General features: G+C 40.7%; 1 protein-coding gene across 3 annotated transcripts in view; it reads left to right on the forward strand.

The window, feature by feature from the left end:
* Positions 1-14,277, forward strand: part of CORO1C (coronin 1C) — a 73,585-nt gene that overhangs the window by 16,757 nt on the left and 42,551 nt on the right. For all 3 annotated transcript variants that reach the window (XM_058531648.1, XM_058531647.1, XM_058531649.1), the window contains exon 2: positions 8,779-8,978. In XM_058531648.1, coding sequence (XP_058387631.1) covers positions 8,784-8,978 — 195 coding nt within the window. In that variant the 5' untranslated portion in view covers positions 8,779-8,783. The remainder of the gene's footprint in view (positions 1-8,778; positions 8,979-14,277) is intronic.

Here is a 14,277-nt window from a genome sequence, read left to right on the forward strand (position 1 = left end):
TGCCTGCCTTAAAGCGGCAACTTAGACGGGACATGTTTTTTCCCTGTTGGGATATTCTGGAGTCTTCCTGCAGTTGCTGCTGGCTAGGGAACATTCTCAGCCTACTGACCACTGGAGTAATTCATGCTCTGGAATGGTCTCAGCAAATGTGCAGAGCAGGATTTTGCCACTGGTAGGGGTTTTCCTGTATGTGTTCCTAGCAGGATGTGTTTCCTTTTGTATGAACCATAGAGGTACATCTGCTGGAATCTTTAAACAGATAACTTCTCAATAAACAGGAAAATGTCAAAATTGTCATCATTTTTTCTGAGATTGGTGGAAGCATACAGAAGAGAGAAAACGTAGTAACATTTACTCAGGTGTTTTGAGTGTATTTTATTTGGTGCCATTATGATGTAAACACCCTGTTTTGTCTACATTTTTTTCCTCCTAACACCCAACACATTTCTTGTATGGCCTATGAAATAAATTGTCTGTGTATAACGTGCCTTGGCGGTACCAAAAGAAGCATGCCTTACACTCTCCTACAGGTTGAGGGTTATCAACTGACTGTAGGATGGAAATTTTATTCTGAGAATGATTTTTAGCAGACTTTCCTCTGACACTTATAAAATAAGTCCTTAAACCATAGAGGTAGGCCTTATTTTTACAGCTTGTTCTTGGTTAAGATGTTCACCCAATATGTAAAGAAAATTTTTGTTTTGGTGAGGAAGATTGTCTGTGAGCTAACATCTGTTGCCAATCTTCCTCTTTTTGCTTGAGGAAGATTGTCGCTGAGCTAACAGCTGTGCCCATCTTCCTCTATTTTGTATGTGGGATGCCGCTATAGCATGGCTTGATGAGTGGTGTGTAGGTCCGTGTCTAAGATCCAAACCCGCGAAACCCGGGCCACCGAAGTGGAGTGTGTGAACTTAACCACTACGCCACTGGGCCGGCCCAGTAAAAAAAATTTTAATGATTTTTCGTTTCCTTGGAAGAGCTATTAAGTATTGTGAATTTCAGTAGTCAGCTTGTAGATTTTCTTTATTTGAAGCTAAGAATGGGAGTATATTATCTACTGATTAGAAATTTGTGTGGGAATGTAAATTAGTATAGCCACTATGGAAAACAGTATGGAGGTTCCTCATAAAATTAAAAATTGAAATACTATATGATCCAGCAATTCCACTTCTGGGTATTTATCCAAAGGAAACAAAATCACTATCTTGAAAAGCTATCTGCATCCCCATGTCATTGCAGCATAATTTACAGTAGCCAAGATATGGAAACAACAGATGAAGGGGTAAAAACAATGTGGTGTGTATACATACGATGGAATATTATTCAGCCATAAAAAAGAAGGAAATTCTGCCATTTGTAACAACATGGATGGACCTTGAGGACATTATGCTAAGTGAAATAAGTCAGATAGAGTAAGACAAATACTTTATGCTGTCACTTACATGTTGAATCTAAAAAAAAAACCCAAAAAAAACAAACTCATAGAAATAGAATAGATTGGTGATTGCCAGAGGTGGTGGGGGAGGGGGACGGTGTGAAAGGGTTGATGGTAGTCAAAAGAATAAACTTCCAGTTATAAGATAAATAAGTCCTGGAGATGTAATGTACAGCATGGTGACTATAAAAAAGATTAAAAAATTAAAAAAAATTATTATGATAGTTGCTAAACAGTCAAGACCTAACCTGTAATCCTTTTTCTTGGCCTTCAGTATCACCTGGAAACTTTGGCAGGGGAGACGAGTGTCTGTGTTTCTAAAATAGAGGTTTCAACCAAATCCCAGAGAGAGCATTTCATAGTTAAGCCTCTGCTTTCAACCTGTTCTCGCATTGTCTTGCAAAGACGGATCTTTTTTTATTACAATGAAAACCATTCTCGAATAGTCTGTCTTACTTGAAATATGAGTAGAATGATAAATTGCATCTTATAAGGCCTTAGGTAAGGTTTGTAATTCCCACATTTTGTGGGAATTAAAAACCACGTTGCATTTTCTCCTATCTAAAGTCAATTTATTTCGACATTTGTAAACATATCTTTGATTTGCTTAATGAATGACTTATTGCTACATTGTCTCCCTCTTTATTACAGTCATGCATCACTTAATAATGAGGACATGTTCTAAGAAATGTGTCATTAGGCAGTTTCATCATTGTGCAAACATCATAGAGTACTTACACAAACCTAGATGGTGTAGCTTACTGTGTACCTAGACTACATGGTACTAAACTTCTGGGAGCACCATTGTGTATGTGGTGCATAGTTGACCGAAACGTTGTTATGTGGTGCATGACTGTACTATGATGATCCTCCAATTGCAAAGAAAAGGCCCTATGCAGTTTTAAGAATTTGTGCTTGAAATACCTAATGAGTAGCCTCCCCACCCCCAAAGCAACCACTGATCTACTCTCTGTGTCTATAGATTTGCCTGTTCTGGACTTTCATATGAGTGGAATCCTCATATGTAGACTTTTGTGATTGGCTTCTTTCCCTTAGCGTTATATTTTTCAAGCTTCGTCGAAGTTGTAGCATATATTAGTACTTCATTCCTTTTTATTGCCGAATAATATTCCATTGTATGGTTATATCACTTTTTGTTTCTCCATTCTTCTAATGGATATCCAGCATATGGGTTGTTTCTACCCTTTGGCTATTGTGAATATGCTGCTGTGAACATTCACGTATAAGTATTTGGTGAAATACCTGTTTTCAGTTCTTTTGGGTAGATTCCTAGGAGTGGAATTTCTGGGTCATATGGTAACTATATGTTTAATGATTTCGGGAACTGCCAGGCTGCTTTCCAGAGCAACTGCACCATTTTACATTCCCACTAGCAGTATATGAGTGTTCTGATTTCTCTGCATCCTCTTCAACACTTGTTATTCTTTAACTTTTTGATTCTAGCCTTTCTAGTGGGTGTGAAGTGGTATTTCATTGTGGTTTTGATTTACATTTCCACAATGACTAATGATGTCCAGCATCTTTTTATGTGCTTATTGGACGTTTGTATATCTTCTTTGGAAAAATATCTATTCTTTTGCCCATTTTTATAATTTTTATTTATTTATTTTTTCCCCCAAAGCCCCAGTAGATAGTTGTATGTCATAGCTGCACATCCTTCTAGTTGCTGTATGTGGGATGCCACCTCAGCATGGCCGGAGAAGCAGTGCGTTGCTGCGCACCCGGGATCTGAACCCGGGCTTCCAGCAGCGGAGTGCGCGCACTTAACCGCTAAGCCATGGGACCGGCCCTTTTGCCCATTTTTAAATTGGATTATTTGTCTTTTTATTATTTAGTTGTAGGAATTCTTTATATATTGTAGATATAAGTGCCTTACCAAATATATGATTTGCAAAAATTTTCTTCCATTCTGTGGGTTGTCTTTTCACTTTCTTGATGCACTTTGAAGCACAAAAATTTTTAATTTTGATGAAGTCCAGTTTATCTACTTTTTATTTTGTTGCATGTGCTTTTGGTGTCATATCTAAGAATCTTTTGCCAGACCCAAGGTCATGAAGGTTTACTCCTGTGTTTTCTTCTAAGAGTTTTATAGTTTCAGCTCTTATAGTTATGTTTTTGATCCATTTTGACGTAATTATTTTATATGGTATGAGATCAAGGTCTACCTTCTTTTGCACGTGGCAATTCAGCACCATTTTTTGAAAACATTAGTTTTTCTCCTTGAATGGTTTTGGTGCCCTTGTTGAAAATCACTTGACCGAAGATGTATGAATTTATTTCCTGACTGTGAATTCTGTTCTATTGATCTGCATGTCAGTCCTTGTTCTAATACCTCACTGTCTTGATTTCCATTGCTTTGAACTAAGTTTTGCAGTCAGGAAGTATGCATCTTCCTAATTTATTCTTCTTTTTCAAGGTTGTTTTGGCTATTTTGAGTCTCTTGCGATTCCACATGAGTTTTAGAATCAGTTTGTCCATTTCTAAGAAGTCAGGTGGGACTCTGATCGGGATTACATTGCCATCTTAATGTTAAGTCTTATGATCCATGAACATTGGATGTCTTTCCATTTAATTGTGTCTTCTTTAATTTCTTTCAGCAATGTTTTGTAGTTTTCATTATACAAGTCTTTCACCTTCTTGGTTAGGTTTATTCCTAAGTATTTTATTCTTTTTGATAATACTGTGAATGGAATTGTTTTCTTAATTTCATTTTCACATTTTTATGAGTGTACAGAAGTACAGTTGATTCTTGCATATTGATCTCTTATCCTGCAACCTTGCTGAACTTGTTCATTAGTTCTAAGTTGTTTAGTGGATTCCTTAGGACTTGCTATACTAGTAAGATCATGTCATCTGTGTTCAGAGATAGTTTTACTTCTTCCTTTCCAATTTGAATGCCTTTTATTTCTTTTTCTTACCTAATTGTCCTGGCTTGAACCTGTGGTACATTGCTGCATAGAAGTGGCAAGAGTGGACGTTCTTGTCTAGTTCCTGATCTTAAGGAGAAAGCATCTTTCACTGTTGAATGATCTGTGCGTTTTTTTTTTAAAACAGTTTGAGGAAGTTCTCTTCTACTCTTAGTTTTTTGATTGTTTTTATCGTGAGAGTTGGATTTTGTCAAATGTTTTTTCTGTGTGAGATGATCATGTGATTTTTGTTCTTTATTCGATTGATATATGTTACATTAATTGACTTTCAGATGTTGAACCAACCTTGTATTCCTGGGATAAGTCCCACTTGGTCATGGTGTATAATCCTTTTTATATATTGCTTGATTTGGTCTACTAGTATTTTGTTGAGGATTTTTGTGTCTATATTCATAAGAGATATTGGTCTACTTTTCTTGTGATGTCTTTGTCTGATTTTTGTATCAGAGTAATACTGGCCTCACAAAATTAGTTTGGAAGTGTTCTCTCCTCTTCTGTTCTTTGGAAGAATTTGTAAAGAATCGATATTAATTTGTTAAATGTTTGATAGACTTCAGCGGTGAAATCTTCTGGAGCTGGGCTTTCTCAGATGTTTTTAATTCTTATTATAGGTATCATTCTCTTCATTTTAAAAATGAGGAAACTAAGGCTCAGAAAGATTAAGTAATTTGCTAATAAGTGACAGAGCTGGGAATTGAATCCAGATTACTTTATGTCAAGTACTAGGATGATAACAGTAGCTGACATTTATTACGTAATTAATTATGTCTCTAACCATACAAGGTGCTTTAACGTATTTATCTCCTGCCACAATCCCATCACCGAGTGCTCATTTAATGATCACTTCAACTTTATGTGTATTGTATCCATTTTCAGGTAGAGAATCTGACACTTCTGGAGATTCAGTGACTTGCCTTATTGAACCATGGCAGGAAGTGAATGGTCCAGCTGTGTTTTTCACTCACGAGGCTGTCTGACTCTGGAGCCTGCCCTCTTTTTTTTTTTTTTTTTGTGAGGAAGATTAGCCCTGAGCTAACATCCATGCCAGTCCTCCTCCTTTTGCTGAGGAAGACTGGCCCTGGGCTAACATCTGTGCGTATCTTCCTCCACTTTATATGGGAGGCCGCCACAGCATGACCTGACAAGCAGTGCCTCGGTGCCCGCCCAGGATCTGAACCCCGGCTGCCAGCAGCGGAGCGTGTGCACATAACTACTACACCACGGGGTCGGCCCCTTTAGCCTGCCCTCTTAATTGCTTTTCTGTGTTGTGTGCAGCAAAAGCAGCCATGCCACGTGTGGACAGCTGAGCCCAGATCAGGTTCGACCTTGGATGTGAGTGGGCTCACGCTGCCCTTCAGGCTCTGCTGGGACATGCCTGGCTCAGTCCGCACAGCGCTGTGGAAGCCCCGGCTTTTCTCACTCTCTCTGCTCTGTAGCTAACGCTCTACTCCACGGTTGTGGCAAAACAGCCTGTAGATCATTCTGACTCCATGAAGTTAGAATGAACATAAGCTGTCACTATGTATAATATAGAAATGACTTTTAAAGGTAGTTTAGTATGTAACTTAGCCAGCTGTTTTGTGTAATATCTTTCAATGAAGACATTCAAAACACTTTACATATTTATATTAATATTCATTTTGTTGGTGAGATTAGATGGTATCTAGCCTATTTGATTGAAGAGGAAGAATTCTCTGTTTTTCAAGTTAGAGGCCTTCAGATGTCCATTCACATGTAAAAGTGAGGCACAGAAAGCTGACCTGACCTGATACCTGTGTGGGTGGAGGTGCTGGTCCTCACAGAGGGCCGTGAGGTCTGATCTGCAGGGTAGGACAGGTGGTATCTAGGCTTGGCAGCCAGTGTTCTGGGAGTTCCAGGTCCAAGGGGCTGGAGGCTCCACTGTACAGAACCAGATTGTCGGTGTGGCACCTGCTCATACTTGTGTTTCTCTGTGCTGGGTGTCGTCCTGTCCGGTCTGGCTTCTGCTGGGGCGGGTGTGGGGCAGTCCCCGATTGTGCAGCACCGGTAGAGGGGCTCTGGGTGTCCAGCTGCCCCTCATTTAGGCTTTCAGTCAGTGTTCTCCGCAGCCCCTCTCCCACATCCCTGTCTGTGGAGACATGCAGTTTGTCTTCTGAAGGCTCTAGGGCGTCACACTGGGCCTGGGCGTCCTTTTGTGAGCCTGTCCTGAGACAGTTAGCTGAGTGGAGAACACTCACGCTTTACGTGCGTCATAGCTTTCTGTCTTCTAAGATTTTGTGTCATATTTGCTTTCTTGTAGGCTCCTTTCCCGTGTCCTTTCTTGTGTCCTTTGGTGTTTATACCTGTTTTTATTCCTCTACTGTCATTTTATTAGGATTTCAGGAAGGAGTGGAGATAAATGCCATTTGTATTTCTTTGGTAAATTACCTCTTCATGTCCTTTATGTAATTTTCTATTGGGATTTTCATATTTTGAATTTGTAAAAATTTTACATATAAAGGATGTTAACTCTTTGACATACGGTGCAAATGTTTCTTCTTGTATGTTAACTCACTTTTGAAACACTTGCTGGGAGGTACTGGTGGGGAGTCCAGCTTTTGCTGACTCGTGCAGATGGTTGTGTAAGGAAATGGATCCTGAGACCAGCCGGCTGTACGTTGGCTTTTGTATGGATGTGCTTTTCTTATGGTTTTCACTACCTCATGGAAGCTGTCTTATCTAGTCATGCTTCAGAAGTCTTCATACTGTTTCACAAATGAAGAACCTTGGCCAAGTGGAAGCGAATCATTTGCCATCTTCTCTACCAAGTATTCTAAATGTATGGTCCTGGTAGTCAGTTGGAAAGGTCTGGCAACAGCTGTTCTGAGGAACATGGGTGCTCATCTGCCTGCCAAGGATTTGTTGCCTCCATCCAGCCACATGCCCCAGGCTTGGAGAGAGGCCACTTTTGCACATGCCTTGCAAGGGTAGAAGGAGGCTCTGGCAAAAATAAATTCTCTCCCTCTGCATTTAGCAGTGGGCCCAGAGCCATGAGGAAGGGAATTAGAAGGAAGGAATTAGCAACAGCCCACCATGTGTTGCATTTGGCACGAGTGGACAGGTGTTAGCCCTCCTCTGTACAATGGCGATCAGGAGTACCGCTTTCAGCTGAGTTGTCAAGGTTTGACCATGTTCCATTTCTGCGTATGTTTGCTCTGGGCTCCTATCCCAGCCAGTATGAGCAGAATGTCCTGCGTTAGCAGATAGGGTAATTACATTGGGTGCAGTCTAGGAAACTTCGGTCAGGTGGGGCCTGGTGATTCTGAAGCATGAAGCTTTCGGTGCATATGTCTGTCGGACGACCTAGTGGAATTTGGAGGCAGAAATGACCCCTGAGGAGGCCCAGCAACACCAGCTCAGTGTCACTTCCCCTCTCCCAGGCCCCCTGGTTTATTGGGAAGTGGCTATGGTGAATGATCAGCTCTGACATGAGAACTCATCGTCGTTTTGTTTCCCCTCCCTGAGTTTTTCCTTTCCTCTGTCCAACTGCTACTGCCATAATCGTTCCAGACCTTTCTCAGGCCTGGTTTACTGTCACAGCTTCTTAGCCCAGCACCTTGCTTTTAGCTTCACCTTTCTAATATGTCCGGTATGCCTCTGCCTGACCTCTTGTCATCCTAAACATCACTTTTATCACATTACTTTGCATTTAAATCCTTGCTGCTCTTTTCCACGACCTGGCTTTTGACCTGGCTTTTGACGCTTCGGCTGCCTTAGACTGTGGTAGCACTCAGCTCAGCCCCAGGAGTTGCGTTCTGAGTTGCTCTGGTTGTTAGGCCTGTGTTGGAAGGCTGTTGAAGGCAAGACTGGTGGCTCACGTCTCTTGACTTCTCCACTACATGTAGTTGGTCTTGTGGAAACACTTGTGAGCAGGCACAGTTCTCAGACAGCAGAGTGCCGATGTCTAGGGAAAATGCTTAAAAACTGAAAATTTACCTTGGCAGACTGGGGAAAAGGCACAGCATCATGGCTTTTTTGGGGTGTTCTTCAGCTTCAGATCTGCCGCTTCACTTGGTTTTTCTTGTCTTTGAAAGGGGAGGGTTGGAGTGAATTATCTTTCAGTTCCCTCTCAAGCCTGAAAGGCTAATTTTCCTTCATTTTTTGCTTGATCTTTCTCCCGAAATTAAAACTCTTGAGCTGTTTCTGGATCTTGAATTAGGAATTTTTCATTTCTTTGTAATTCTTTCCCTGACGCATTTTGCAGTTTTCTCTGGGTATGTGCTGCAAGAGGAAATTTGGATTTGCCATTTGGCTACCTTTTAGGAGAACACAAAATGCCATACCATTCTGTTTTTTTTCTAGTTGGAGCTTTTCATTTGTACAAGTAAAGTTTTCAGTCTGGTGCATAATTTTAACATAATTTTTGCCCTTCTACAGACACAATGAGGCGAGTGGTACGTCAGAGCAAGTTTCGGCATGTATTTGGACAAGCAGTGAAAAATGACCAGTGTTATGATGACATCCGGGTTTCTCGTGTGACCTGGGATAGTTCCTTTTGCGCTGTCAATCCCAGATTCGTTGCCATAATCATAGAAGCAAGTGGGGGAGGAGCCTTCCTTGTGCTCCCTTTGCACAAGGTAAGTAATCTGGCTTTCCATTCTGTTAGACACCCTCTGGTGATCTCTATTTATTCCGTAGTAGATTGATTTTGGAGATTGATAGTTCACTAAGAATTGTGTGATTGCTGAGACCATTCAGCTCGGATGTAATTGAGGTTAAGTTCCACACAGCCTTAGAAACCACATCAGTTTTTCTTTAACAGAGAATCATTAAACAGAATGGTGAACTCTGCTCTGGGCGTGCCCTCTATGGATGAAAAGATTATTATAATGATGCCGTGAGAATGGGCAGGCACAGGAATTTTATGATTTGGTTAGTAATCATCCAATTTTCACAAAAGTTTTTCCGAAAAGTACAGTTTTAAAAACATGTTTTTAAATGGGCATAAATTTGTAAGATAATGTTTTTTTGTGAAGTCATGAGGACTGAGACTTTTTGGTTTTTTGAGTGGTAAATGGGAAAGCTCAAGAAAATGTTCCAAAAACAATGCAGATTTCAAGTCTGGATAATAGTAAGTTTTGGCGTAGGTTCTAAACAGTATTAACAAGTGGTAGAAGTGAAAGATCTTTACTGAGGGTGGTTCTGTGTGACGTTCACCTTCAGTGGGCTTCCCATTCCTCCCTTCTCCTGACTTGATCCTTCCAGGAGCCCTTTCCAGTATGGGGGAGAAGATAGGAGATTTGCGATTTTCTGACTGTTCTTGAATATTATGGATGAAACTCTGTACTTGTTTTAACAGGAGATTTCAGAATTGCAGATAATGGGTGGGGGGATGCTGTGAAGAGAGCCTGGAAAGAGTCGTTCTCTAGTTAGCTTTTAGGAGGAAAATAAGTGTCGTGAGTCCTGAGCTCGCATGATAAGGGCTCGGTGCTGGTGAGGATGCAGATGTTGGGTCATGGTACAGCTCTTTCCGCTCTGCTGAGAACAGTGGGTCTCCCTGAGTCTAAGCCATGCATATGAGGGGTACATCTCATCATAGGGGACCATGTGATTCTGAAGTAGTTATAATAAAGTGAATTTCTGTCGAAGTATCATTTCCCATTATATTTTGGTGTTTTTTCCTTAGGAAAACTCTCACTGGGAAAACTTCCAGTTCTCTTGTACTTTTCTTTTTCTCAGATGCACATGACTGACTTGCTTTATTTTAACATCTGACTTTTGCTTTAGTGGCTGGATCGATGTGATATTATACAGTAGGACCATCTCACTACCGAAATAGGAGATGGATGCCTTTAGGGAGCAAATTTGATATGTGTTTTCAAATGTACTTTCTTATTGGCAAAGTTGTTGATCATATTATAAAGGAGAATCTTTTCCTTAAATTGAAACTTGATTTTACTTGTATACTTTTATTTCTGTGGAGAAAATTGCTGTTTAGTGGCAAATAATGCAGTACACTGTTATCACTGTACTTACCTGATTTTGGAGTGGGAGTTTGAATTCAATGCCAGTTGCATTTGGTCTCCACAACTTTTAGTTTGTTATCAGGAACATGGAGCATTTGGAAACTGACTTGTTAGTGGTAGGTTTTATGGCGGCCAGCTGAGAAGACGCTTCAGCCTGTCCCCCGAGATCAGGCACTGGAGCACCATGACCTGTTTTGGAGTTAAGAGTTTTTATTCCCCCTTTTATAGACTGAGGGATAAATTTAAGACATTTTTTGCTTCAAAGAAATGGAATAAGCCAATTAAGAAGCCCCAAATAAACTTTTGAATGGCTAATCTTCCTCTGAGTTCAGACAGTTCTCTTTGAATTCCATATCCACAAAAGGCTCTGAGTCCATCTTTGCTTTTAAAAACCATGGGGAACTTTGAGTTCCATTTATGCCTTTTAAGGGAGACCTATATGCAGTTCCTAAGCTAAGTGGATCTTATGGTTTGGTTTTCACTTGCATTAAGTGGCCTACACTTAGTAAATAGATTTTAATATTTTGTTCTCTAACCAGCCATATAGGAATTAGGATAGAATAAGTTGTTTTAAAAATTACTGTAGCTGGATGAAGTGTTGGTTTTTGAGGAGCCTCGAGGGTCTTTCTTTCTCAAGCTATAATACTGTTTGTGTGGCTTTGCTCCTTAAATATTAATTTGTTTTGGAGGAGGTGACATTGGTGTAAACCAAGCCCAGTGACATCCATTAGAAATAAGGTCAATACTTGGGGTTATCGACTGTTGTAATTGATGGGTTCACATATACTCTAAGGGATTTTCGTGTATTAAAGTGTGTGTATTTAGCCCTCAGGGTCTGTGTGGCGTAGTGGAAAGAACACAAGTCTGGGCGTCGGGGAGCTGGGAGTTCAGTCCTGGCTCCGTCACTGACTTGTAGGTGGATATGGGTATGTCACTCTGTCCTGCTCTGGAGAAGAGATTCCTACAACTTCAGTGTCTTGGCAACTTTGAAATAGTTTTATAGTGAGGTACTGCTTTTGTCTAAAAGCAAAGAAAAACAAGAGTCCCACATAGAATATGAAGATGCTTGAAATCAGGATTGCAGGAAATGATGCTCTAGGTGTGATTGGAGTCCAGCACGGGTTGATGGCAGTCTGGGATTATGCTAAATATGAACTTTAGGGAATGGATTTCGTGTTTAACAACAATCTCAGAGACTTCTAGTAATGTTTCCTTCTTTTTTTCTGGTTATAGACAGGCATGGTGGTGCTTTTGGGGCTCTCTGTACATATTAATATTGAATATGCATGTATTGATCTTAACATGTATTGTGACTTTTCAGAAAGGCTCCCATTTAAAAACATGGCCTTCCATGAATTTCTCTTCAAAGCTAATTAGTGTCAGCAGTAAATAGGGCTTATTATTGCAACCTCCTGAGGCTTGTGGTTAGAGTCTGGAAGAATCACTGTCTCTGTCTTCCAGGACTTAAAATCAAAAATGGAAAGAGTAGTAGGGACAAATACATTAAGACACATATACACCAAGAGGTCAGCTTAGGAATGAATGTATGTTTATTTCAAGTGTGTGGTTTATGAGGTTTTAGGCAGGTTTTATTAGAGAAAGTGGGATTTTAAGAGGTCGCTGCTGGAGGAATACAGGAAGTGCTCAGCCCTGCGGTGGGGTGATTGAGATTAGCACACGTGATTCAGGATCTGTTTTGTAATGCTTCCGTCAAGCTGGGGCATGCCATTCTGTCATGACTTTTCAAGGTGTGGCTTAGTACATTTTTTTATTCTTTGGTCTTTCACAGGATGAATAATAGCAGTCTTGCTGAACAGAAGTTGGCTTTGTGGTTTTGGCTTTAGGGATTCCCCCCTGCCCCCACCTCAAAAGCTGCGTTGTCTCAAGAGCACCAAGTTTCAGCCCCCGGGTGTACTCTCCCACGTGGACATAAACAAGCCTTTCCTGTTTGCAGCAGCCATGCTCCTGATGTGGGACTGAGGCATTCCCATCCCCTTTGTGAACCATGGTGGCTCATAGGAACACACCAGTGTTTGTGGGTAGGTGTGTGTGTGTGTGTGTACACACACTAAAACTTCAGATCACAGTGAACCTGTAAATTGTAATTTAAACAAATAAGGGTGGAAGGAGTTGCTTAGAACTATATGCTCTTGATCTCTTAACATTTTCTTGGAAGGAGGATGCAAATTGGAGGGCTGCTATCTTCCCTAATCGCTTTCTCCCTTCCTCCCTTGACTAGTCGTGCTTCGTGTTATTGGAGTGATGGCTAATTTCATCCTCCTAGTAATTGCCTGGGATAGCAGCTCTGCTCTGGGCCATGATGGGTTGGGTGTGGCCAGGTCTCTGTTAACCTTTTGGGTCAATATCTTCTCTCTCCTAGCTTCTCTGGTATAGCTGTGCAGTACCTTCTTAGACACAGTTACGTTTCTCCCATTTATTTTAGGAATTGTGTGTGGGAATATTTGGGGTCTTGCTTTATTTATGTCTGTGAACTGTCTTTTCAGCTCATTTTTTAGTCTTTCTCAACTAGAGGTTTGTGAAAGAATTCAGCCCTATAGAAAAAATTTCAATGAATCCTTGCTTCTCTCAAGGGTGGGCCTAGCCATGCCTTCTAGATGCATAGGAGAGAAATTAATTTGTTACATACATTAGCTGCCTTAGCGCATTGAGTCAATTCTCTCACAGAGCACAGGTTGACAAGGGCTGCTCTAGAGTGTTTTTCTGTCATGTTTATTGAGAAAGAAATCTTGATTCAGTTCAGCAGTATTCTAAGTGTCTCTTCTTACTGTTCAGTATCCAACTCAAATGTTACCTCTGATTTGCTGTGACAGTGGAAATAATCCTTTGGGTTCCCTTAGCTGCTTGTCCTTGCCACTAGTATCACAGACTGCATCATCACATTGTATTATAATTATTTTCTTAGCCACTTATCAGATAAGGGGAGGGTGGTTAGAGTCATGATCGTGATCGCTTGACATCCACTTGGATGGAGGATGCAAACTGTGTGGCTGTTTGTGTGGTGTCCCTTGATACAGGTTCTCCAAGATCTGGTCTTACTCTGTTGTGGTAGCAGCCTGCAAGATGGCCTCTAGTGGTTCTCACCTCCTTGTATTCATGCTGTGGTGTGCTGCCCTCCCACATTAAATAGGGCTGACCTGTGTAACCACTAGGATATGGTGGAATTGATGGAGTGTGACTTCTGAGACTAGGTCATAGAAGCATATTGGCTTCTACTGCTGTCTCTTTTGGAGCAGCCATGTTGTGAGGACACTTAAGCAGCTCTCTGGAGAGGGCCACAGGCCCTCCCGCCAATAGCCAGCACCAGCTTATCAACCATGTGAGTGAGCCATCTTGGAAGTGGATCCTGCAGCCCTGGCTGACACTTTGACTCTTGAGAATCCTGAGCAAGAACCACCCAGATAAGCTGCTTTTGAACTCCTGACTCTCAGAAACTGTGTGAGATAATAAATGTTTTTTGTTCTAAGCAGCTAAGTTTTAGCAGCAATTGATACCTAATACATGTATTTGCAGAATATAGTGGTTGACTCATATGTTAGGTCACACAGTGCATAAATAAGTGAGTAATTCATAATGACCTAAAAGACCTTCAGGTAGTTTTAAGCGCTCTTTCCATCTCTCCTTTAAAAAATCTGAATAGACAGATAAATACATATAGATATGTAACATTCTTAACTAAATCTTAAATGAATAATTGAAGGATTTTATACAGTAGCAAGAGAAAATTATATGGCAAGATTTGGTTATCCTATGTTCCAAGATACTGTCATATAACCTAAAAAATGTCTTAGAGGGTCATAGTCACTATCTTATTTTTAACTTCAAATTATGTTATTGGTTTTTGGGAAAAAGTCTAGAATATTAACATAGATGATGGGGCTAAAGGTGATTT

The sequence above is a fragment of the Diceros bicornis genome, chromosome 35 (assembly GCF_020826845.1).
Source record: "Diceros bicornis minor isolate mBicDic1 chromosome 35, mDicBic1.mat.cur, whole genome shotgun sequence".
Lineage (NCBI taxonomy): Eukaryota > Metazoa > Chordata > Mammalia > Perissodactyla > Rhinocerotidae > Diceros > Diceros bicornis.